This window comes from Haemorhous mexicanus, chromosome 12 (assembly GCF_027477595.1).
Source record: "Haemorhous mexicanus isolate bHaeMex1 chromosome 12, bHaeMex1.pri, whole genome shotgun sequence".
NCBI classification, from domain to species: Eukaryota; Metazoa; Chordata; class Aves; order Passeriformes; family Fringillidae; genus Haemorhous; species Haemorhous mexicanus.
Genome location: NC_082352.1, coordinates 9189682 through 9214061, shown reverse-complemented (window position 1 = coordinate 9214061; position 24380 = coordinate 9189682). Strand labels below are relative to the sequence as shown.

The 24380-nt window shown below is 37.4% G+C and overlaps 1 protein-coding gene across 1 annotated transcript in view; it reads left to right on the top strand.

Annotated features, from left to right (window-relative positions):
* NETO2 (neuropilin and tolloid like 2) overlaps nt 1–5228 on the top strand; it is a 32900-nt gene extending 27672 nt beyond the window's left edge. The window contains exon 9 of the mRNA XM_059857046.1: nt 1283–5228. Within this exon, the coding sequence (XP_059713029.1) occupies nt 1283–1863 (581 nt within the window). The 3' untranslated portion in view covers nt 1864–5228. The remainder of the gene's footprint in view (nt 1–1282) is intronic.
* The last annotated feature ends 19152 nt before the right edge of the window (nt 5229–24380 follow it).

Here is a 24380-nt window from a genome sequence, read left to right as displayed (position 1 = left end):
GCAATTTATTTTAAGAGACTGGCGAAGACATCGCCTTTTGCAAAACAACTTTTTGATTAAGATATCTGCCAGGAATTAAGAAACCTAGATGCAGACAAGAGAACTGCCACAGCAGTGAAATTCATACCTCCCACCATGGATGGCACCACTGTGATCTAAGATAGGCAGGACAAGGGGTGATATCTTCCTTCCCTTCAAAGGTAAAAAGTAGCTCGAAGGAAACAGCCCAAGCTCTAAAGCAGAAATGTAATTTCTTACTAGCCAACTCTTTGGGAGTCTCTGCTCAGCATAAGGATTGTTTCAAATAACACATGATGGTGTATAACTCCCCCCATGCACTGTGTGTGGTATTTAGGTACATAACACACATACTCAGATGCCAGGACCCAGATATCTGATAAATGTTATGCAAGATTTAGGCTACTAAATTTTCTTCTTCATAGTCTTAAATGCTTCTCTCCCACTAGCCAGTGTTGCAGTGTAGAAATCTCTCAGTCCCCCAGGACAAGAACATTAATGGAACAGAAGTTCAACTGGAAAACTTGAATCTTCAAATAAGAATTTTAAATATGGAAAACCATCTTGTTCTGATGCTGCCATCTTGTGTGTTTTCACATGAAGTACTAGCCAAAATTGCCAAATGATTTGGGTTGGTTGGTGCATCCCCCTACCTTTTTTTTTTCAAGTAACTTCATCATTGGACTCTTAGAACTGGAATAAGAGCTTTGCTAAAGCTCCCTGTGATTAATTAGGTATAACTGACTTACACAATAGACACAGCCATTGCATTTCCAAGAGATGTGAGAATAGTACAGTCATTCTTATATCTGATAATATTTCACTTTTAAAGAAGAATGAGACAATTTTAAATCTAGGTTTTCTTCTACTGACATCACTGAGAATGTTACCAGCAGGAGCCAACCGTGATAAGAGAAACATCATCTGTAGCTGGATTAAACCTATTTAAGGTTAATTTAAGCCTGTTTAGCTCATGGATTTAGGAATACAGACATCAGTTAAGGTTCAGGATGGAAGGCTCATCCCAGCTGAGTCAGCAGGCACTGGTTCACAGAGTTGCACCTGCCACTGAATTATCATATGGTAACCACTAATGACAGGGAATTAGACAAATCCCATTGACATACAGGTCTAGTCTCCAGTCCCATTAAGTAATTTTATCACTTGCATGGCAATCACAATACAGTCTTGCTTTGTTTAAATACGTTATCAAAAGTGTAGAAACTAATAAATGTCTTGTCATAATCCCTTTTCTCCTTTGCAGAAAAGAAAAGAACTGGATTGTTTGAACAAATCACCAAAACCCATGGGACAATCATTGGCATCACAACAGGGATAGTTTTAGTTCTTCTCATCATTTCAATTCTAGTGCAAGTAAAGCAACCTCGCAAAAAGGTAATGGCTTGCAAGACTGCCTTCAATAAAACTGGTTTCCAGGAAGTTTTTGATCCTCCTCACTACGAACTGTTCTCACTAAGGGACAAAGAAATTTCTGCGGATTTGGCAGATTTATCAGAGGAACTTGAAAACTATCAGAAGCTGCGCCGCCCTTCAACAGCTTCCAGATGCATTCACGACCACCACTGTGGCTCCCAGGCCTCCAGCATGAAACAGAGCAGGAGCAACCTGAGCTCCATGGACCTGCCCTTCCGCAATGACTTTGCGCAGCCCCAGCCCATGAAAACCTTTAACAGCACATTCAAGAAAAGCACTTACACTTTCAAGCAAGCTCACGACTGCCCCGAGCAGGTGATAGAAGACAGGGTGATGGAGGAGATTCCATGTGAAATTTATGTCAGAGGAAGAGAAGATACAGCACAAGGTTCATTATCTATTGACTTTTAACTTCCTGCTGAAGGTGGTATCAGTGTATATACAAAATGCTCATGTATAATGACAGTGTATATATTTAAAGTGTACCATACGCAGCGTGTGAGATGCACACACTTTTAGCTTGTTATACTTCATTCCAAAAAACAAAACCAGTCTTCATAATTAATTCTTGCTGAAAAAGTGGTGGATTTCCTCCAATCTTCCCAAGCTACCTATCTAGTGGAGGAGTAAGACAGAGACTTTGCATGGAAATTATCAGATAGGATGGTGGAAGAAAAATCCCTACAACTACTAATCGTTGAACACTGAAAGCAATGACTACTATTCTCTTCTTCATACCATTTACTCTTCTTTAGATGTCTGCTTTTCAAGACAATTTTAATACCTCACTTGCATAAATAAAAGTAGTTAAGTGCACTATGTGTATGTCAACATAGGTGTCTTATTGTATTTGTCAAATTGAAAGTAGAGTTAGTGTTAAGTGCCAGTTAAGACTCACAAATTATGTTACAGCCATCTGTTTCACTTGCCTTTAATTACCATTTCCACACTCTAGGCTTTGTGAGAAATAAGTGAACAGGGTCGCTGCCTTTTAACAATATCAAGTTATATTAATTTTAGTACATGTGGAAATATCTTTGCAGCTTTCAGTTAAAACACAAGTGAGTAGTCATTTTATTCTAGATGCAGACTTCTACAACAGTTTTCTTTCAAGAAGGTTTAGGATTTTAAAATATTCTGCCATATATTATAGCTCCATATGGCACACTGATTTCACAGCTCTGTACTTAGGAAACAATTTTGTTCCTGAGTTTTCCAAGTATTTACATAAATAGATTGTACTGTACATTTGTCTCTTAAAATAGCTTTTTACTCCTTGGTTCAGCCAATCTTCCCTACTGAAATCAGCGATGATACTTTTAGCTCATGTCCTACTTGCCTGAAGAGAACTGCTCTGAGGTCTGTGTGATTACTGGGTGTATGAAGGAACTGGAAACAAAGAAATCACAAAGCAACTCTAATTAACCCCTATGGAATCCTTCTTGTACCCCTTGTTTCCATTTGCAAAATTGCACATTTCGTACCTTTTTAAATGGTGGTTTGGACCTAATTTAAAAATTTTTACAATATAGAAGAAAATTTTTAAAATATATTCTCATTGTGGTTTTTAAGCTTTTTATATAGTTTGATACTGTACAGCCTAGTTCTTAAATCCAAATCTAGCACCTGGACAGCAGGCTTCTTTCAGGGTCCCTCTCAGCAGTTCTGACTAACCTGCAGTTGTTGCTGCACAAATCACAATTTGCCAAGAATACTTGTCATGACTTCCACATTAGCCTACACTTTCTTCCCTGGGTAGTTTGAGCTTATTTGGGTATTCTCTTTTCAGGAAACCTTTGACTAAAGCTGGTCCCCCAACTAGCACTGGGCATAGCCTTTATTTACAGATGGATGTCAAACCATAGTGTTTGTTGTGCTGATTGTAGTACAAAAAAAGCCCCAAAAACACCTTAACCTATGACCCTTGCAACTGAAAAATCATTTCTTTGAAATAAAGATGAACAACAGCTGTAATCACAGATTTTCACTAGAATGATAAAATTATTTTTTTTTTTAATGCTTAAAATGTACAACATTTAAGGGGAAAAAAGGAAAGAGAATTGAGTTTCTTCAGCAATCCCCAACTTCAAAATTAACCCTGTCTCCTGTTTAAAAAGAATATAATCAGCTCTTATCTCAGACCCATAAGGCTGGATGTACCTGATGCCAGTTTTTGTGCTGGTCCCAGAATGTATTTCAGTTTGAAAGAATGAAAATGGGCTTTATTTTTAGATGCACTACATGCAGAAAATAAATGTAAAAAAACCCTAGTTAATTGTTACTTGAAATTTTTGAATATTTAATGCAAACATTTGACAGATTTTATTTACTTATCACTGATCTCAGATGAAATATCTCACCATGACCTATAGAACACACCATGCTATTTGTGACAGTTTATTAGTTCCAGATTCTTTCAACAAGTAATAAGTAGTTTTACATGGGTCATTCTAATCCATATAACTCTTGTAAATGCTAGGTTTGCATGACTGAGTTTTCTTTTTTAGGTGTATCTATCCATGTGCTAAATATAACATGACCCCTACTCTTCCCAAGTTATGTTGCCTTTGAACAGTAAAGCTGTACTAATAAAACAAATAGGAAGCCTGCAGAGCCCAAGTGTGTGGAGAAGAGGGAAATTGAAGAAGTTCCCAGATGGCTTGAGTAATATTTCAGTCTCTGTGGTAACCTTGTGATTACATGGTCAGAACACAGCTGCCTTTTGGCTGCCCCAAAGCACACCAGAGCTCCCACAACCAGTCCTGGCTTTTCAGCATAACTGGTTCCAATATCCCATGGGGTGTTTGAAAACCAATCTGCCTACACAGCCCATGGCAGGGTGGGGTTCAGTTACTGAGCTGTGCTTTAAGAGATGAGTCAGAACTATAAGAGCCATACTTGCACTTGCAGTGTAATCAACTTCCCTTCACTGCAGAGAAAAACCAACTGGGTAAGCTGCTGGGTATCACAGTACAGAGAGCTGACACATCTAGCAAAAGAATCTAGCATTGGTTTGGCAGTCTCAATCCTGTTGAAGCTGATTTAGTGGTCTTTAAACTTTTTTGGGGCATTAGTGAAAAATGTCACATTTCATACTAGTGCAGTATCTAAGTACCATTAGGCTATTTCCATTGTGTCCATCTTAAATTCATACATTTCTAGGAGCATCCTGATTTTGCACTCCATTGTAGCCATATCTGCAATACCCTCTGCTAGCACTGAATGCTCCTTAGCAATGACACACTCATTAGACACACGCTGAGCAGGACAAGACCAACAGCACTGACTACTTTTTGGGATTTCTAACTCATTTTTACCTTTTATCATAGTAGCTTAGACTATCTGAACAAACTATCTAACATGAGGAATGAATTCTGATGAAAATTGTACAAGTAAACCTACACCCAACATGAAAATAAAAGTGACTGTGATTCACAACTCCTGCAAGTTCTCTGAGGACACATCTGCATTTACAGAGATGATGGCAGTGGCACAGGAAACTCAGGTTTATTGCTGTTCCTGACTCCTCAGTGATGACAGAAATACCAATATGTACTTAAAATGCATGGGATTCTCTTGTCTGCTGTAGACAAGATGACCTCACAGTATCTACAAATTCCAATGGCATATTGCAATAATGACTGTCTATTTTTACAAAACCAATACTAAGAAGGGTTATGAAAAGAACTGTCAGTGATTTACAAGAAAAGGTGCTTGTCATGTGAACACTTCACAGAATCTTTATGTCATTAAAATACTCTTTGCTTTGTTTTTCACTTGGTACAAAGAATTCTGTGCATTAGCAGCAAACCTGTTGAATGAGGGAAAAAGGTTTGTCTTATTTGTAAAACAAATTTGTCCCTAAATAAGTTCTTATATCATTGATCACAACATTTAATTTTCTGAACTATTTAAGTACAATCCTTTATCTGAAAGGATATCAACAGCACAAGTAGTAAAAAAAAAGGTAAAAAAATATTTTTAAAAATTTAGCACATATATCTAGAAAGATGAGTAAATTACAGCTTGAAGTGGATCAACTGAATTCATGTGGATGTACCAAGCCACAGCTACAGTCTGAGCTTCCTGTATACTCAGGCTCTGTACATCTGTTCACAGCAAAACTCAGTCAAGCCCATTCACTTTTACATGTCCTTATTTCAAAGTTGACATGTAAGCCCTATGATTGCTCAGGTCTGTAGACTGTTTATCAAAACAAGATTCCTAATCCATGCCAGCCTGAAAGATAAGCTGATTTTACACTGAGATCACACTGCTAAAACTGAATATTAATTATAATAGGAGAAAGGATTTTAAAATCAAAAACCTGGATGAGTTGATTCATGCTTTGAAAATTAGTATTTACAGCACCCATCTCAATCTAACAATACAAAAGCTGCTATTTTTGCAACTGCAAAAATCATTCCTGTGATATCTAATAAGCATCTCTGTACAGCATCAGTCCCCCTTCTAAATGCTAAATCACATGTCAATATGCTGTAATATTCTGTGACAGGTTTATTTTCATATTCAAATTCCTTTGCTACACTCCATTTTACACAATCAGCTTAACAAAAACTCTTTTCCATCTGTTTCATAGGTCAAAACCAGTAATTTCTGAATGGCCAACTTGTTCCCTCTTATCTCACTATTGAAGATAATCTACCATATACCAGATAAAACAGCTTAGTTCTTAAAAGTGTGTTCTTACAGAGCCAGGCTCAGAGAGAAACAAACTTGATGTCTCTGTACCTCTTTCCATTAACATGTCATAATTTATAGTAATAACTTGTATATGGAGAAACCCCAAAAAACTCTTCATGCCAAATTCTGTTCAAGAACAAAGTATTTGTGATAAACCAAATAATATACACCTAAGACCTACATATTCAAAAATTCAAAATAATTTCCTGGTTTGGAATCTATATCAGTCCTTCTGAAAAATGGAATTATGTCAGTGCTCTTAAAAGATGCACATCACATCTCTTTCCCCAAATAAATACTTCTCATCCCAAACACAGATTTCCTAGATATCTTTTACGTGCTAAAACTTATGTCAGTATTTTATTAATTCATATATAGAAATACATGCATATTACAACTTATAATTAGCCACGAAGTTCATAATCACCTCCATAGTTGCTTCTGTGTTCCTTCCAAATGTTATTTAGGAGCAAGGATTACACTGCATTTATCACTAAAACACAGCATTTGAGAGTTTAACATTACATTAATTTCTGAGACTGTACTGCAGCTTATTTTCCACCAGAGAAGTGAGAAACTACAAAGGAAACTCAAAGCTCACAGGATTATCTGCTTAACCTCAAATGAATATGGCTAAACTGGAACAAAGTACATCAGTGTTCTAATACTCAAGGTTTAGTGTTTCATGGGGAAGTAATATCAGCATTAAATGGGCCTGTGGTTTTTTTGGAGCAGATTTTGTTTGCCCCAGGTTTGCTCATAACACACGTCTGCAATAACTGCTACATTCACCTGTGAATAACACAGGAATCTAGGGCTTCAGCAATTTGCAGAGTCATTCTTCAATTTGACAATTGAAGAATTCTTTGTTTAAAATACAAAAGGAGAAATGAACAAATATTAATCACTGAACATTTCTGATACAATGTTTAACTCACCCCCCAATGCAGCTGAACTACCCTCAAGATAGTAAAGTGCATCATTCTACCAAACTAATATTTTAGGTTCCCTCACTTCAGTAAGCACCTTCAAATACTCCTAATAATTTTGGAAAGGCCAGCTGTTAGGACTGAGTTTACTGGCTAGCATTCTCAGCTACTACTGATTATTATAGAAAAAGCTGCTTCAGTGGTTAATGGAGGTGAAAAAAGCAGGAAAATACTCTTGAAAGCAATTATGAGATAAAAAATTCCTAGGAAGACAAGTCAATAAATCCCAAGTCTCTTAACCATTGTAATCAATCTTCTGTTTGTAAAGAACAAACAGCCAAGGTACATAAGGAATACCACTCATTACTGGCTCTTCACTGTATTTTTTATAACCCAACAGAGCAACTGAAGGCCTGAGGCCAAGTCAAATAATTTTAATTTTTCTGTAGTAATGAAAAACAAAGAGATCTAGTGGCATGAAGATGTTTGCTTTTCACTTACCAGAGGTGAAGGATTCTGCACAGGCCATTTAATCATCTTCTGTCTTCATTAAATGTTATCTTTAACAGTAAAGGGAATTCTGGAATATAAAAAAAACCACAAAATATCTATGTATCATTCAAGTGTATAGTAAACAAACCAAAAGCAACAGACACTTAAAATAACCTCATATATTAGGTAACTTTTAGAGCTCTGTGTGACTTCTAAGGTTATCACTTTCTCCCAGACATTTCTGCATTCTGTCTGTTTTAATACATTTGAACACAAGCTCTCAAATCTGTGCAAGAGAAGTAGGAATAAAAGAAAACTAAGATCTTTGCCTTTAAGATCCAGACTTAGTAAAGCTTCACTGTGCTGCACTTTCCTCACAGAGTAGAAGCAAGGACAGACATTAGCATAAGTAAAAGAAATCCTTTACTTGAACCATCAGAATCCAAACATGACTTATGAATTATTAGAATATACAGTTTGGTGTGCTTGGTTGGTTTTTAATTGTAGTTCCAACTTTCCTTCAGTTATCAACATCATAAGATAAAATGCTCTCTAAAGCAAATGTGGAGTTTTGCCCACAAAGCTATAAGAAGTAGATTTAAATATTGCATGACTGTGTTTAAAATTAAGAAATACCTGGTGTAAATGCCGACTTATAAAAGTATAAAAAGATGCATTACATAGCATTCAGAAAATAGTTTCCCTTACAAGTTGCCAGATGTGTAACATGAGGATTTAATGACATTTTAGCACCACCTGTAACATTACTGCAGCTGAAAAATACTAATGCTGAACAAGAGGAATAAAAAGCATAAACCCACTTCTTTTCCAGTACTCTCCCTTCCCCGCAGGAACATAAGAAAAGGCTACCAACTGTTCTTTAGCAACAGTACCAAACAAGGAGCTCAAGGTAAGAAGTAGCCCTCAAGGCTTAGGGGAACATCAGCAAGAAGTAGAAAAAATAAAAGTAATTTCTACATTAATTTTCCTATTCCTAAATAGCTTGTGCATAATTTAAAAACAAAGAAAAATATCTACAGGGATCATACAAGGACCACACCTACTGAGGAAAACAGATGTAACTGAATTCAGTTTTATGAGAATCAGAACTGGAGGTCATGGCTTAACCTTGCCATAGGACTGCAGAGAAATTAATCTTGCCAAAAAACCAAAAATATAAGAAACAGTCACTTCAGACTCTGAGTATAATGGAATATTATTTCTGTACAACTGCAAGAAACTGCAGCTTGTTTGGTTGCCTTGTTAAGTTACAAAGAACAGCTGACACCAACTGAAGGAAGTGGCAGAAAGCCAAGCCGGTCTCCAAGCAGAACCACTTGTCTGGTGTATATTTGAAGATGTAATAACCTGTCTCCTCCTTGCCTAACCATGGGGCTACCTCCCTCTCTTTCATCATGGAAGCACTTCCAGGACTGATGGGAGAATATTTGAACTGAATGACAATCCTACCTGTGGGCCTCAGGCCAATCTTAACAGAAATACCCAATATGATATATCCAGGGAGAAAAAAATACTGCTCTGATGCTCTTTCAGACAGGAGTCAAATTATAGGGTCTAATATAAAATCCACCAGATTCAGTGTAAAAGCATCAAAAAAACCCCACACGCTCTCCTAAGGAGCAGGATCTGGATGCCCTATGAATAATAGACATTACCTTCACTGAATGCACTGGAATACTTTTCTACACAAAAGTACACTCAAGCTGAAAGATTTCAAGACAGAGCCAAACATCTAGAGTGCTATTTTGAAGGGTAATTCATTATGTTAGTGATCCTATTGATTAATAGCAAACCCCTCTTATTAAGGTTAGATGTGCCTATTGATTTTTCTCTTTTTAAGGAAGACTTTGTATGAATATTAATGGCTAATGCCTAGAATTGAAAAACTGAAGGACGATTTAGCAAATTAAATGAAACCAGGTTCTCTGTTCCCAGCAGCCAAGCTACCTAAGCAAAATGCCACATCTGATCTAATGCTTATTTTTACTATTTTTAAAAGGATTTTGGAAGAAAATCTTTGTTGCAACCTCTTACGGAAAGGGAAAAGTTAAGTAGGAAAGTATAAACAAAGAAAGGTTAAGTTACAAAAGTATCAGAACAGACACTACAAAACCACAGCCTACAAAGGGCTGAAAAATTGAATTGTGGATGTAACCCAAGGCATAAACTCATGTGTTTCTCTAATGCCAATATAAAGCTGCAAATTGAAAATAGGTTTACTTTTCTAGAGCTCAGAAACATTACAGCATCACTGAAACACCCCAGTTTTCTAGTGCATGATTTGTTTCATTTATTACCAGTGAAGTTTATCCCCCATCTATGGGTCTAATTTTCCTGACACCCCTGAATGCTTTACACTGTAGCAGTTGGCTGCAGAGCTGCAGCTCTCATGATCCTGATGGGGCATAAAGTAGATAAAGTACCAAGTTCCTCATTTCTAGTGCAAAAAACCTCTTAAGCACCAACAAATCTGATTATTCAAGAATATTGTCCTCTTTAGCCTGCTCCAGCAGCAAACATTTCAAAAAATAGCTGAACCTATTTTCCCATCAGATGGGGCCATGTGTCTGGTAATGTCTGCACACAGCACATCTAAATAAATGTATCTTCATTAGTTTCATGTCAGTGTTAGCTCAAATAATAACAAAAGTACCCTCAGATTGAATGTGCTGCCAAAGGCAGCCAGTTCTGCTTTTTCCTACAGTATTATCATCCATTAAAGCTGTTGATTATGAAATTATTTTCTATCCCTGTCCTTCACACTATCTGACCAAGCCCAGACTACTGCTCTCTGCTGTCTGTATGCAGATAATAATTCATATTCCAACTCAAATAAACATAAGAAAGTACAATGTTGTGTTCCTGTAGCAATAATTTAAAATACTGATCCATTAATATCTGTCACAAATAGGGGAGACAATCTAAACAGTTATCCAGCAACCCTATAAGAATGCACACATGTGATTTCAAATATGTATATTTTCATCTTGCACAATCTAAATTTAAAAAAGTATGTATAAAGGAGAGAAAGAAGAATATTGTGGAAAATACAACAGAGGAGTTAGATATTTCCTGTTTTATTAGCAGCTTACTATCAGCATAAAGATGAATAATGCATGACTATCTAGAAATTAGACACTCAAACAACTGAAGAGAGAGGTAAGCCTGAATAACCATCACATCAATCTTCAGGGAAACAAATTAGGGTACATTACTGTCACAGCTTTTGCTTGACGTGGTTTCAGATTTTAATCCACTTACCTGGAAAGTCTTGGGAACATCAAAGAAATAACTTTTCCCCCCCCTCTCCTGAACACAAACAAGTGAAAAGGCTTTTAATAAATCTTTTTAGCTGGGTACATAGCTCATACAGAGGGAAAGAAACATAAAAAATATATATTTCTCTAAATTCCGATTCACTGTGGAAGAAGGAATGATGCCTCAGTTACACCCCTACCAAAACAGAAGCTTTTAGAAAATTCCTTCACTAGACAGCAGCTCACTGAATTGCTACATTAATGCACCTTTCAGGCTTTGAAGTCAAGGGGCCAAAGCAGAAATGGCTCAAGAAAAAAGACATGCTGTGCCCTCTTTACAATTACATTAATTATTTTTCCCATCTCCATGAAAAGGTTATTTACTGTATCCGGATTTCTCATTTTCCTAGCAAGACTGAGTGGGGAGACAAGCTAAATACTTGTTATTTCACTTACAGAACTCGTGCAGCTCACTTATTTCATTAGATTTGTCACAACTATCAGAGGTCAAAGTAAGAGCAAAACTCCTTTTACATCCTGATAAGCATACAACAAAGGCTTCTGCTCCTCCATTAAGGCCACCCAAAGCACCCTGAGGGCAAAATAAATAAGCAAAGAGCAGACAGGAAAAACTTACTTGCAATGATGAGATATTCTGGTAATAACTAAGTCACAGCATTGCCATGGAAGAAATATCTCAGGGGTCAAGTACCTAATTCCTGTGCCCACACCACTTGCAGACTCAGAAATCACCCAGTAAAGGCTGTGAGTAAAGGTGCATCTATGTTTGTGCCTTTCTAATTCAAGTATTTCAACAATTTCAAGGTTTGTCTGCAGCTGTGAAGTGTAATTTTAAGTACACAACTGTACCACAATCATATCACAAAATTATACTGTTTGGATAGGGATATGGCTGGAGACAAGTTCCAGAAGATAGAACAATAGCTTTCCTCTCAGGAGTCACGGTTTTCCTTCCCACTTCTGCCATTGCTAACTGTGTTTTCTTGGTTGAGACACTGGAGATCAAATTATCCAATTTGTCTATTAATTTCATTGATGCAGTAATAAAATGCAACTGTCTGCCTAAATATTATCAATGGTGTGACAATACCAGTTTCCTCTAAAATTCAGTTTTGCTTCTAAATGTTGCAGCAGGCATGAAATTGTCACCTGAGTCTTTTCAACTTTAGACTGCTGCGTGCTCCTGAAACAACACAGCATGCACATCACCATCAGGAATCTGCATTCTTGTCATTATATTTTCCTTCAAAATAAGCTCTGGCAATTTTTTCAGAGCTACTTTCCCAGCCCCAAAACAGCAATGAAGAAAGAGGTTAAAAAACCACATACAAATAAGCACATTATCCAGGCTAGAGGAAAGAAAGAAAACAGCAACACACACAAGTTATCCAGTTCCCAAACAGCTTAACCATCTTCCACTTCCTTCCATGTGATTACTTCCTGCTGTCTCTGGGCAAAGAGTAACCACTACTCCCCTTAGTGCTAAGAAAACAATAAAATTGTGTTTGGCATGTAAGCAATGAAGAGCAGAACAAAATCTGATCATGATGTCCCTTTCACGATGCAGGGCATGATGATTCTGACAAATCTCAACAAGATCTCTTTAAAATTAGATTTAAAACCATGCAAAAGGAACAACCAGAACAGCAAGGAGGCAAATATAACTTTTTGCCAAAATGTTATCTGAACACATTAGCAGGATCCTGACTACACATCTATCAACATCTTGACCAAATTCTCTTTGCTTTTTTCTTTTATCCAGGTCCTGAAATATGAGCAATTGGAGTGCATTTATTAATGAGTAAATTATATTCAGATTTTTAAAAAGATCAGAAGTAACTATCCACACAAAATTGCAAATACACCAGGTACATTAGTGATAGATTCCAATTTTCTGCACCCAGAATACTGGCATTGTTGTTGCTATAGGGATTATGCAGACAGTAGCTTTTGGCACCATAAGAACAGGTGACATTCATTACTCAGGTCATGTTCTTCTAGAGTAAACATTTGTAAACAAATTACTGCTTAAACTGCCATTTCCTGGCCAACAGCACAGTCATGTCATCTGGCTTTGGGCACAGTTCCTCCCACTTCTAACAGAGAGGATACTAGAAGTGAAAAGAAAGAAGTCACAAAATAGATTAAACTGTTTTGACACAGAAAGGAGCAGAACAGGAATAACTGAACTCTGTTCTGGACCAGAGGCAACTAACAATGCCAGGGGAATTGTGTTCCCTCTGTCTTTCAGAAGAAAAAAAGCAAGCAAAACAAAACCAGAACCTAGCTAGAACCTGAAAAGGGTGGGAAAAAGAACAAATTCATTTTCTGCACAGCATCATCAACAATTCTGACTTTGTAGTAACTTTAATTCGATTTAAATAAACACAATTCTCTAAAGGTTAGAATGGTCACAGAGAATGGCAGTAAAGGTTAGTGACTACACTTTATGTTAAATTGAAATGTCTCCCTTTGTTGGCTTAGATTTATTAGTTGATTTTTTAAAAATCTATTGTTTTTTAACTTATGCTCAGCTCTTCTCTATGTCACCTCCAGGTAGAAAGCAAAAGCAGCCTTTCCAGCAGGAAGGGACGTTTCAGATTGCAATCCTGAACAAAACAGTCCATTCCCTGTCAAAAAAAGGCCCATAACATTGCAAGAAAAAAGCATCTTAGTAATGGATTATTTAAAGCCTCAAAGAAAAGTCTGCTTTTGTAGAAACTAAACAGAAAATTAGAGAAAATGGAAAAAAATACTTCAGTTATACCTGTGGCTATGAAAGCAGATTAAAAAAAGAAGATGAAAGGCTTCAAGTTCCACTGCTGCATATCCTGAGCCACAACAGGCTCAAAAGGCTACACACACATTTTTGCTCTCCCAAGGAAAGAGAGGAAAAGAATAGAAATTCTGAACTCCAGAGATGATCCCTATCCTTTCAAAACATACCTCAATAATGGAATTCTTATAGAAAAAGTAAATATTGAGAGAACAAATGAAATATTAAATAGATTTTAAACTGCTCTAGTATTGGAAATGTTTGAGGATTGGTATTTTTTTAAGAGCAACCTAAGAAGCATATAAAATCTAGTGCAAATAATTCCCTAATGATTCTCAAGCCCTTTTACATTTATTGCTAATGACAACATTCAAATACAAGACAGTGTAATAATTAATATTGCAATTAATTATGGCAATTAAGTTTCTTTCAACTGAAGAAACCAGCTGCTTGACAAGAGATAAGGAATATATTATGACTTACTCAGCTGAGCAGCTATTTGTGTAAGCAACATACTATCTCTGATAAATCTAGTCACATAAGTAATGACTGTGTAGAAATGAGTCGTTTTCATGATAAATTAAATCCTTGCTTTCAGGTGCTCATAAAAACTCATGTTCTAGCCAAAGAGGAGCTCTAGACACAGACAAAGCAAGTGGCTGCCCAGCATGGCAGCTCTTGGAGGCACAAACTTGCAGTAGTGCTACCACCTGCCATTCCTACAAGTGATCAACTCCACAGAGATCCTGACAGCTGAGTTTGGGGGATTTTATGCCTTAGAGAGTCGTTGCTCCTCCAGGGTCTCAGCATTAAAAGTTAGAGACTGAGCAGTGATTCTGTAGAATGCCTCTACCTCCACAAGGAAAACAAGCTGTAAAAACCCTCTTGCTTTCTTGCCACAGGACCACAGAACAACACGGGTCCTTTAGGCAAAAGTGTCTTATAAAAACAAACAAAAAAACTCAAACAAAACCCCCCCAAACTTTTCACCCACATCTGCTTCTGGGAAATTCAGCGGAAGGTTCTAGAGAGAGCAGAAGGAATATTGGCACAGGACAAGGCTTTGTTCCCTTGTCAGTAAAGCCCACATTCTGGGCTCACAGTGCCCTTTTCTACTCATATCTGCACCACCAAGCAAGAAGTCACATGATTTCTGTCCTTTGAGGTGTATCAGTGATGCTTTGTTCATGTGTTTTTGTCATAGGGGTTTGCATTCTTTTTCCTGGGAAAAATGCTTACCAATGCTGCTGTGATACAGTTACAATATAACATTTCCCATCACTATCACTTTGAAGATTTTATTTCCAGACAGCCCTGACAAAATGAGTCTGTTACTTTATCCAACCTTAAAACATAAGGTTTGGAGATGACAGTCAAATGTTACAGTCTTTGTTTTGGCAAAGCACCATATATCACATCTGTCCAAGTTGTGCACTGTGAAACAATATATCCTAAGCACCAGAAACCCAAAAATACAGATCTTATGCTTTTAAGCAAGAGTGGATAAAACCAGTCCTTTTTCTATTTGTCTGTGTTTTCTTTTACTTGATTCAGCATTATTTACAGATAAGCTACAAACTATAGAAAGCCAATAAAAAGAAAGCTGAACTAACAAAGCACATGACACTAAACAGCTTATCAGCAAGAGCTGTATCATCTCCTTGCCTGTCTCCTTCAAGTTAAAGGAGATCTAGAATTTATAGGGTGCTGGTAAACACACTTTAGAGATTTGAAGCAGAAGCAGGAAGAACACAGCACTTGCCAAAGTCCACATAAGGGCAGAAAGATATGAGCAATCATTATCTGTGCAGCTCAGCTGGAGACAGCTCCTCAGAAGTGTGCAGTGAGAAAAGACAGGCCTGCAAAGTCAGCTCACTGCAGACCTTTCTGCCCCAGCTTTCCCAGCTGATGTAGCAGTGACTGACAGCACCATAGAAAATAATACATCACAGATTTTTGGGTCAAGATGCTTTCCTCCTATAGAATATGGCCTCAGATTTAGAAGAGACAGAAAATAGATATGCTGGAAGGTAATTGTAACTTTTATCTATAGATATCTCAGACTTGGATGATGCAATCCTATAAGTAGCTTTCAGTGCATTGGCTTTCTTTAACCTCTGCTAAAATAAAAGCTCTTTACTACACAATTGATCTTGCTGTTGCCCTGAAGTACTCACTTCAAGAAGTTTGAATTCTAAACCACTAATATTAATACAAAGAAAAATTACCTTTTGGCATATAAAGTTGTCAAGACAATAGAGATTTATCAATAGATAGCATTAATAGATTTCTGAAAGCCCTCAATTTATAGTCTGAAGCTATTCCTATAATCACCAACATAAATTTTGGTTAGAGAAACAGCTCATTTTGTGCTGCCATAGAGTCTTAAAAGGACACAGACACAAACCACAATGCACCTTCTGTACTACTTATTACATAGAAAGCTACAGAGGATGATTGGTCCTTCTTAAATAATTTTTTCTTCTGTTGTTCAGCTATGAGATCAGCAGGACACTTTCAGCACTAATGAATGTAGTGCTGTGTTGAGTACATGTCACTGGGATAGCTCAGTGAAAGAAAACCAAAAAGTCTGGAACACCAAGGAAATCCTGTTAAATCAGAAAGATGTATTAGCCTTTAAGCCTTCCAGGACATTATCTCAGAACCAACTCACAGACAAAGGTCAGAAAAGAAGTAATGAGGCTGCCCTAGAACTGTGTTGAGCAAGAAGACTGCAGGACTGTAATTCAGACAATGTTAAATCAGACAGCACAGTCTTGTAGAAATGCTTTTTAAATTTTAAAAGCACAACTGGAACCACAAATTCAGTTCTTTTTTCAAATAATTATTTTTGCAAATACTCATAAATCCTCATTCATTAGTCCAAATTTACCAAAGGACTAATCACTAGTGGTTTAGCTTTTGTTAGATCTGTTAAAGGCAGCTTTGATTATAATGGCATGAGACATGTAAGTATACATTTGAACAGGTGCACATCAAAGCTTCTGAACCCAACCCTAATCAAACTTCTTGCCTGCAAAACTATCTGTACTCCACCATGATGCTCTTCTCTAATTCTCAGTGCTCTCTAATCCATTTTAGCTACCAGTTTACTTTTTTTTTTAATTCCCTGGGGCTTACAGGGAGGATGAAAGAAACATGCTCCTTTCTTCAAGTGTTTACACTGGTTCATGCCTGCAGAATAAAGAAATCTGTAATTGTATGTTTTTGGAGAATCGATGGCCATGTCAGCTACAATTCCTACACTGTTACATGATAAAGGATAGCAAAAAATTTAATCCTTGCACTAAATAATGACAGTACAATAAAGTAAGATGTATTATTGAGTCCTTAAGTTAACTAAAACATGAATTTTAAGGAATATTTTTAAGTGGAACTACTACTAATATAGTATTGCCCTAAATTCTGACCTCAGGTACAAGGACTAATACAACAATGAAGCCAAAGATCCCCAACCTAATAAATAAAAGCAAGTGCAACAGCAGAGAAACATGTCCTGATTCATCACTGTGAAAGCATACCTGAAATCTGAGAAGCTCCTTAACCAGTTTAAGAATTGGCCAGTATTCATAAGGAATACAAAAGTTTGGCTGGGGACTATAACACAAACAGAATCAGGCATGTCTGACTGACAGCACTGATAGAGTCCAAATTAAAATACTCATCAAGGTAAGTGGATTGTAAAGTATATGACAACTTCAAATTCAAATTTTAATTAAATACGCAAATTTTATATATTTGAAGTCAGCCTTTAAAGACAGGCATTTTTCAGGAATTTCTTCATTTATGGGCTTCATGGCAAACTGGCCACAGGGACAGAGAGTATGGTGGGCTGATGTGGTGTACTGGCAGTCTAGGACATAAGAGTGACAGCTCCTTAGCACCTTTCAATAGGCAGGCATGAGGTAACAGTTGTTGAAAAGAGTCTTGTGGCAATGAGGGAACAGGGATTACTCTTTACAGCTGTTATTCAAAGCCTCTAGAAATTCAGTGGGAAAAAAGTGAAGCTTGGATCAACTCTTATTAGGTGTCTCTTCTTACAAGTCACCTGCTGATATCAAGTTAAAAATGCCTTAACCAGGTCATAAAGGTGAAGTTTAACTCTACAAAATAACAGTTTAAATCCCATGCACCATCTGGAGTTTACATAAAATTTAAGAAGCACACAAATCTTGTGTCAAATTCCTGCTCAGGAATCAATTTTGCCTTAACATACAAAGCAAACTACAGTGAGAGAAAGGTTATAGCATAATATTTAAAAGAAAATATGACATTCAGAAAAAAGTAAATATCATCATAATCCCTATAGTCTTCACCTCCTCACTAAGCTGAAAATGAATAGGATAGCTATCAGCTACCAGTTCACTCAAGAGGTATCTGCATAATACACTTCAAACAGGTACACAATTACACTTATTTTCATATGAAATACAAATTTTCTACACAAAGAAGTTCTAAACGCGATCCCAGATCGCATCCATCGTTCTTTGTTGGAAGCATAAAGAAAAAAAAAAAAGAAAAAAATATTCTAGAACAATCTTCCTCCTAACACACCCTCCCAGAAGCACCAAGCCAGGAGGATCTTCAGGTGCATTTGATTGCAATGATTCTTCAGATGCAATCTTCAGATGATCTTCAGATGCAATGATTGCAAGATTTCAGGTATTTTTTCATTGCTCAGACTGACAACATGAAATGAAGGCAAAGAATCAACCAGCTAAGGAGCTACTTTAAATTACATGGAGTTTTGACTGCTAATACAGTTGTACACCAAACCAGCTGAAGGCTTTTCACCAATGCAGGCAAAATTCACTACTGCAATATAACAACAAGGACCAAAGGGCAGGAGAAGGAATTAGTGGCCAGGCCAGTATACTTCTCATACCTAATATAAAAATTGCTCAGTCCTCCCTTCCCCATTATTATCTCCAGCAAAAATTTAATCTGAACAGTGTTAGTATAAATTTATATTAGCAGTATACAGGTTAGAGAGTATAAATTATTAGATTTATTTGTACTGGAAGGAAAACTGGAATATATTTAAAGAACAAATACTCATTATGTAAATCTTGCTATTACTATCAATGGTGATAATGGGTCAGAGTGGAGAATAAAGTAAACCTGGTTGTTCTGAAAAACAAGTTATTTACTACTTGTGTAGTAGTGTTTGGAATCTTAGTGCATAAATCTAAGGAGCTTACTTTAATTGTTCAGGAGAACAGCAGATGCTAGGATTAAAATCCTAATTTACAAAACCAAAAAACCACATACAGGCACTCTGAGCATGCTCTCTTACTTTGGGAGACTTCATGCACATACTATAGAATAGAAAAAAGATCCTCAATACTTATGTAGTTATTTCTATTTTATACCCAATACTTGTCTCTCAGTATTAATACAGCATATTCCTTTTCCAAAGGATGTCTAAGCCATTTTGTAAGGGATGACTCCCTCCTCTATTGATCTCCTCTAGCCATATCACACCTTTTGATACAGCTCTGGCAGCAGTAGGAGGAATCTATTATTTGATTTAGCTCATCTTGCTGCTTTGTTGTAGGCAGGCTCTGTGCCCTGTGTCAGCTCAGAACCAGCACTGAACTCTGCTTGTGCCCCTGTTATGGCAGTGCTTGGCTCTCACAGGGCACTAGCCAAGATGCTCCCTGTCAGGAGCACTGAGCTGTTATTGCCCACATGTTCCCACACTTGACAGGAACAGGCAATGCTGAAGGTAGAGTGTTTGTGAGCTGCAGCAATGCTGGAGGGCAGCTGGGCTCATTACTCACTTCTCCAGCTGGAAACAGAGTATTTATTGTTGTGAGACCTTACCCCACCAGGGCACCTCGGCCCGAAATTATCGATATATATACTCAGCCAAAGTCAGCTGCTCACTTAATTGTCAGCATGTCAGAACCATGCACTGTAATTTTATTACCTGAGCCAGATCAACTTGTTTGATTAATTGTGATTGTTCCTGAGTTTAGCCAATAGAACTGAATTAATTAAAAGCCCCAAGGTTTCAGATTTTTTCCCCTATATAAGCCGAACTGTTTTAAAGCTCAATAAGGCAACAACCACTTGGCAACACACAGACTGTTTTCCCACAAGCAGCTCAAAAAAGCTTCTATCCCCTCTTCAGTGAGTTAGTTAGGAAACCAGTCTGCACCACTACAACACCAGTTCTATGCTGGAATACCAAAGTAAAAAGCCACAAATCTTCGCTTCATTGTTATATAGGTTATAAATGATGAAAGAGCAAAGCTGAGCCTCTTAAAAGGATGTATTTTTTAAAGTCTGTCCTGAAACCTGAAATCCCTTGAAATTGTATCTGAGGTGATGCTAACCTACTTGCCTACTTGCCTTTCACAGCAAATTACTATTACAAATATATATATATATATATATATATATATATATATATATATATAATAGAGTGAACTATATATGCATAACTCGCTCAGGAGGCTACCTTAAACATGCTGACATTGTTAATCAGAAAAAAGCAATATGGTTTCTACATGGTATTTTAAAATATTATTGATATTGCTACTATGTCCCTTTCTTAAAATGCACACACACACAAAACACACCCTAGAATTTCACAATTTGCATCACCCTGTTTTGTCCTTAGACTTTTACTCTGCACTCTCTGGTTTCTGCCATCCAGTGATCTGGCAGCAGTGTGTTTTATTTCTGTTAAATGACAGACTACATTCCAACAATCAGGAATACTACAGAAAAAGCTTCTCTCAGTCTCTTCTGTACTTTAAATAATGAAGTTTTCCCTTTCAGCTTGTAATCAGAAACCCCAGGATTACTGCCAAATGTGTGTTTCTTGGATACCAGGAAAAGGCTTCCTGTCGACCATTTAGTTCTGTAGTTTCATTTTCTGACTCAAGCTGAAGGCTCCAAAAAATATTCATTCACAGTTTAAAGACTTGCAAAAAGGAGAAGGTTGTCTTCACTAATTCTTAGCAATCACTAGGAAAACAGAAAATTTAATTTTGACTGTTTAAGTTCAAAATTATTTTCTGATTAACTGTTTCACTAAAAATCACTGAAGTAACATTAAAAAGAGCAAGGAGATACAGACCTTGTCATAACTTGGATACCTAGGAAATAATCTCTACATTTATTGAAGGAGTGAGTTTTCCCTCTTGTTTCCTCAAAAGTGAAAGATCAAGAAGTAGAGAAGTCACTTAACAAAAGCTTGATCTCTTCTGAAAGACAACACGGGGTATTACAAATCCTAGCTATGATCCTGAGACACTCATGAGAGGTGGTTGCATTTCCCATGAAATGAAACAGAAAAGTGGCCATGGCTGCCACTCTCCATGACACAGCACTTCCCTACACTGCCCTGTTTCTGCAAGATCTATTGCAAACATAAGTCATCCTCTGCTTTCAGTTTGTTTGGCACTTACAAATCTTTTTTTCCTCCCTTTGTGCTGTTACCTATAGGTTACAAAATGTATTCTTTTCTTTTCTTTTTGAAAGCACGACCTTATTCTTCTCACTATTATTTCTGCTACCAGGTCCAAACTGGAAGCATTGGGTTGTATTCAAATTGGTTTCCCCCATATCAAAACACAACCAACTTCCAGAGCTAACTGACCAGGCAATATGGACCAGATTTTTGCTGAAAATGACAGTTTATTAAATTTACAGAAGTCCTATTACCAAAATTATTCCAAATTTAATTTACTGTCAGTTTAGTAGATTGTGTTTCTAAGCATCTATTTTCAAGTTACTATGGAAACAATTCCTGATGCTTCTATCCTAACTGAAAATTTAGGGTGAGTAATTTTAATGTAAAACGTTTAGCGTGACAAAGTGAAGTTTAAGGGGGGCTAAGCAGGATTTTAGGCGTGGGCACGGTAGAGGCAGGTTCAGGTGGGAGCGGAGTCATTTCCCGAGCAAGAGCTCCCTCGAGCGGCGAGAGCGGCGGCCCGGGGGCTGCGCAGCGAGCAGGGGACACACGGGCCCAGCTCCCGGGCTGCCCACAAAATCATCCCTTTAATGAAAGGGGACAATTAAGAGGGACAAATAACACACAGAACATAAGGAAATTCATAACCTTAAGGTAATTGATTTCAACTCAGGTCAGCTGCATCCCCAACTGTCACAAACACACAGAGTATATTTTTTTTAAAAAGTCACCAACGACATTACTTAGATTTGGAAAACTGCCACATTTTAAACACCAGGCTTTTCTCTCTTTCTTTTTTTTTTTTTTTTTTTTTTCCTTCAAGATTTGCAGATCAAAATGAGAAAGGAACAAGAATATTCTTTGAACTGCATGCTTCGGTTTTAACCAGAAATTAAGAATGCCCATTTCATCTTACTTGAGGGGGACTAATATCTTTTCAGATAGAAAGAAAATTTCAAAGTTCAAATTTATCTGAAGATAATCAAGATGAACCACTGTAATTGTTCTTGTAGAGTGCCTGCTTCTCTGGCAATCAAGGCAGAACAAGAAGACCTCAGCAAGGCAAGCACGGCCACCCTACGCTGCTTTCAGCAGAGCATTCGCACAGCACCGAGAATAGCCCCGATCCTTATCACAGAGCCAGTCCGCCCTGCTTCACTGCCACATGGAAAATTTCTGGGATGCAGGAAAAAAGCAAATAAGCAGCAAGAGAAACGAGTTTAAGTCCTTTACCACAGCCTTTTCCTAGAGGGAGCTGCTAACATGTAACACAGCACAAAGCACACCCTGATGACAGCCGTCGTTTGGCACACGGCCTTAAAGAACTGTTCCCAGCTTTAATCAGAGAGGGCTGGAAAGCATTCCAGGGAGAGCTCTGCCCTTGAGAAAAGCCGGGGTTTCTCAAGCCTCAGACCTCTAGCTAAGAAGTATTTTGTCAGTGACTGCCCCCTCCAGTTCAACAGAGCTCAGCCATAGCCTGGCTGCAGGAACTCCCCTGCCACAGCTGTGTGCAGGAAACCGGCCGGGGCCGGGTGCAGACTTGCGGGGGGCTGCAGTGGGTATCCCCTTGCAGAGATAAACAAAGCACGAAGTATTTCTGTAGTTTCTCTTGGAATTTTTTTCACAGGCAGCAGATGCCAAATTCCTTCGTTCCTTACAGAGATGGGAGGAAAAAAAAAAAATAAAAGGAAGAAATCTCCAATACTTCTCTGATGTGCTAAGTTGCATGTCCAACATAATACAGACTATTTAAATGACATTTAAAAAGTGGGAAAATTGCATACACAAAAGAAGTCAGAATCCCTTTGCAGTACCCTTTGTCTGGATTCTTCCTATTTCCTATTTTGTCTGGACTCTTCCTATTTCCTGATTACTTTGCAAATCTGATTTTAGCTGAAAATGCTGCATTTAATTCATGAAAGGGATAACTACTGTGCTCTATTAGAAGCATTAACCAAAATGCATCATTGGGGAAAATTCTTTAGAACAACAACTTCATATCACAAATAATCCTAGCTGAGAACAAGGCAGTCTAGCCTTTATTTTTGAGGAAGTTTGATTAGATTATCTTAAAACTCCCAATCTTATATATGAACCCTGTGACCAAATCAGGAGAGCCATCTTTGAATATCTTAGGTAACACAGGAAGAGATTTTATTTCTTCACCTTTCCCCTTTCCCAGACCTCTCAGAAGAAGTCAGAAATTAGTCATTATTCAAGAGGAGTACAATGATGACCATAACAAGCTAACAGTTATTTTTCACATTTTCGCAGAGTGCAAAGGTAGCAGATGAATGAATACACAATTCCTGCTTTTAATACCAGAGAGGATCTGCAAGTCAATTTTAATATTTCTCTCCCCCAAGTTCTGTATATTCCTGCAGGCTAAAGAGATTGGTGGTAGCTGAAAGGCAAAAATCTCACTTTCAGATACTCTGTCCACATTATTAGTTCAGTGACAGATAAAAAACTTTTCTGATTTTAACTCGTTATTCAAACATGTTTCAAATTGGAAGAGATCAGACTGACATTGGGTAAAGCTCCAGACTTGCACTTATGCTGAAATCAATGGTAAAAGTCAGATCAACTGGAACAAGTCTGAATCTAAAGTTATGAAGTAACCTTTAGAACTACAACAAATAATGCAATAGGTATTGGTGCATGGTTAAGCAAACTCATAAAAAATCTCTTTATAAGGACAGATGTGCCCTTTAGTACACAGCTCTGAAACAGCACTCTTGAACTACTCAAGAGATACTTCTCCAGCTTGTAAAAGTGTTTGATGTTAGAAAGCTTCCAATGTGACAATCCTCTGCATTTTTTCCAAGCACAAAGATCTATCTTGTACATAAAACTTTTATCAGATGCACTTCCTCCAAAATAACACATAACTCTAGACATCAAAATTTTGGCTATATAAAGGACAATAGTGTGTTGATGCTTATCCAGGGTTAAGACATAGACACAGAGAGAAATGCACAGACTGTTCTCAAACAGCTTTGCCTATTGCAAAGCTTCCAAGGAAATCAGTGATAGGGGTTGCAATCAGCTGCAATTCAAAAGGAGAAAGAAGGTCCTTGCAATGTCAACTTTTCAATGTGTAAATGCATGCACACACTTTTTAGCTTTTTATATACATACACACTTTTTTCTTTACTCATGCAGCTCTTACTAAAAGATAAAATAACAATCCTTTTGAGCTTTTTCCCAAGCTTAGGAAAAACGTCTTTTCATCTTGCTAAAGACCATTATAAATTCAGCCTGATAATCTAACTTAGTAC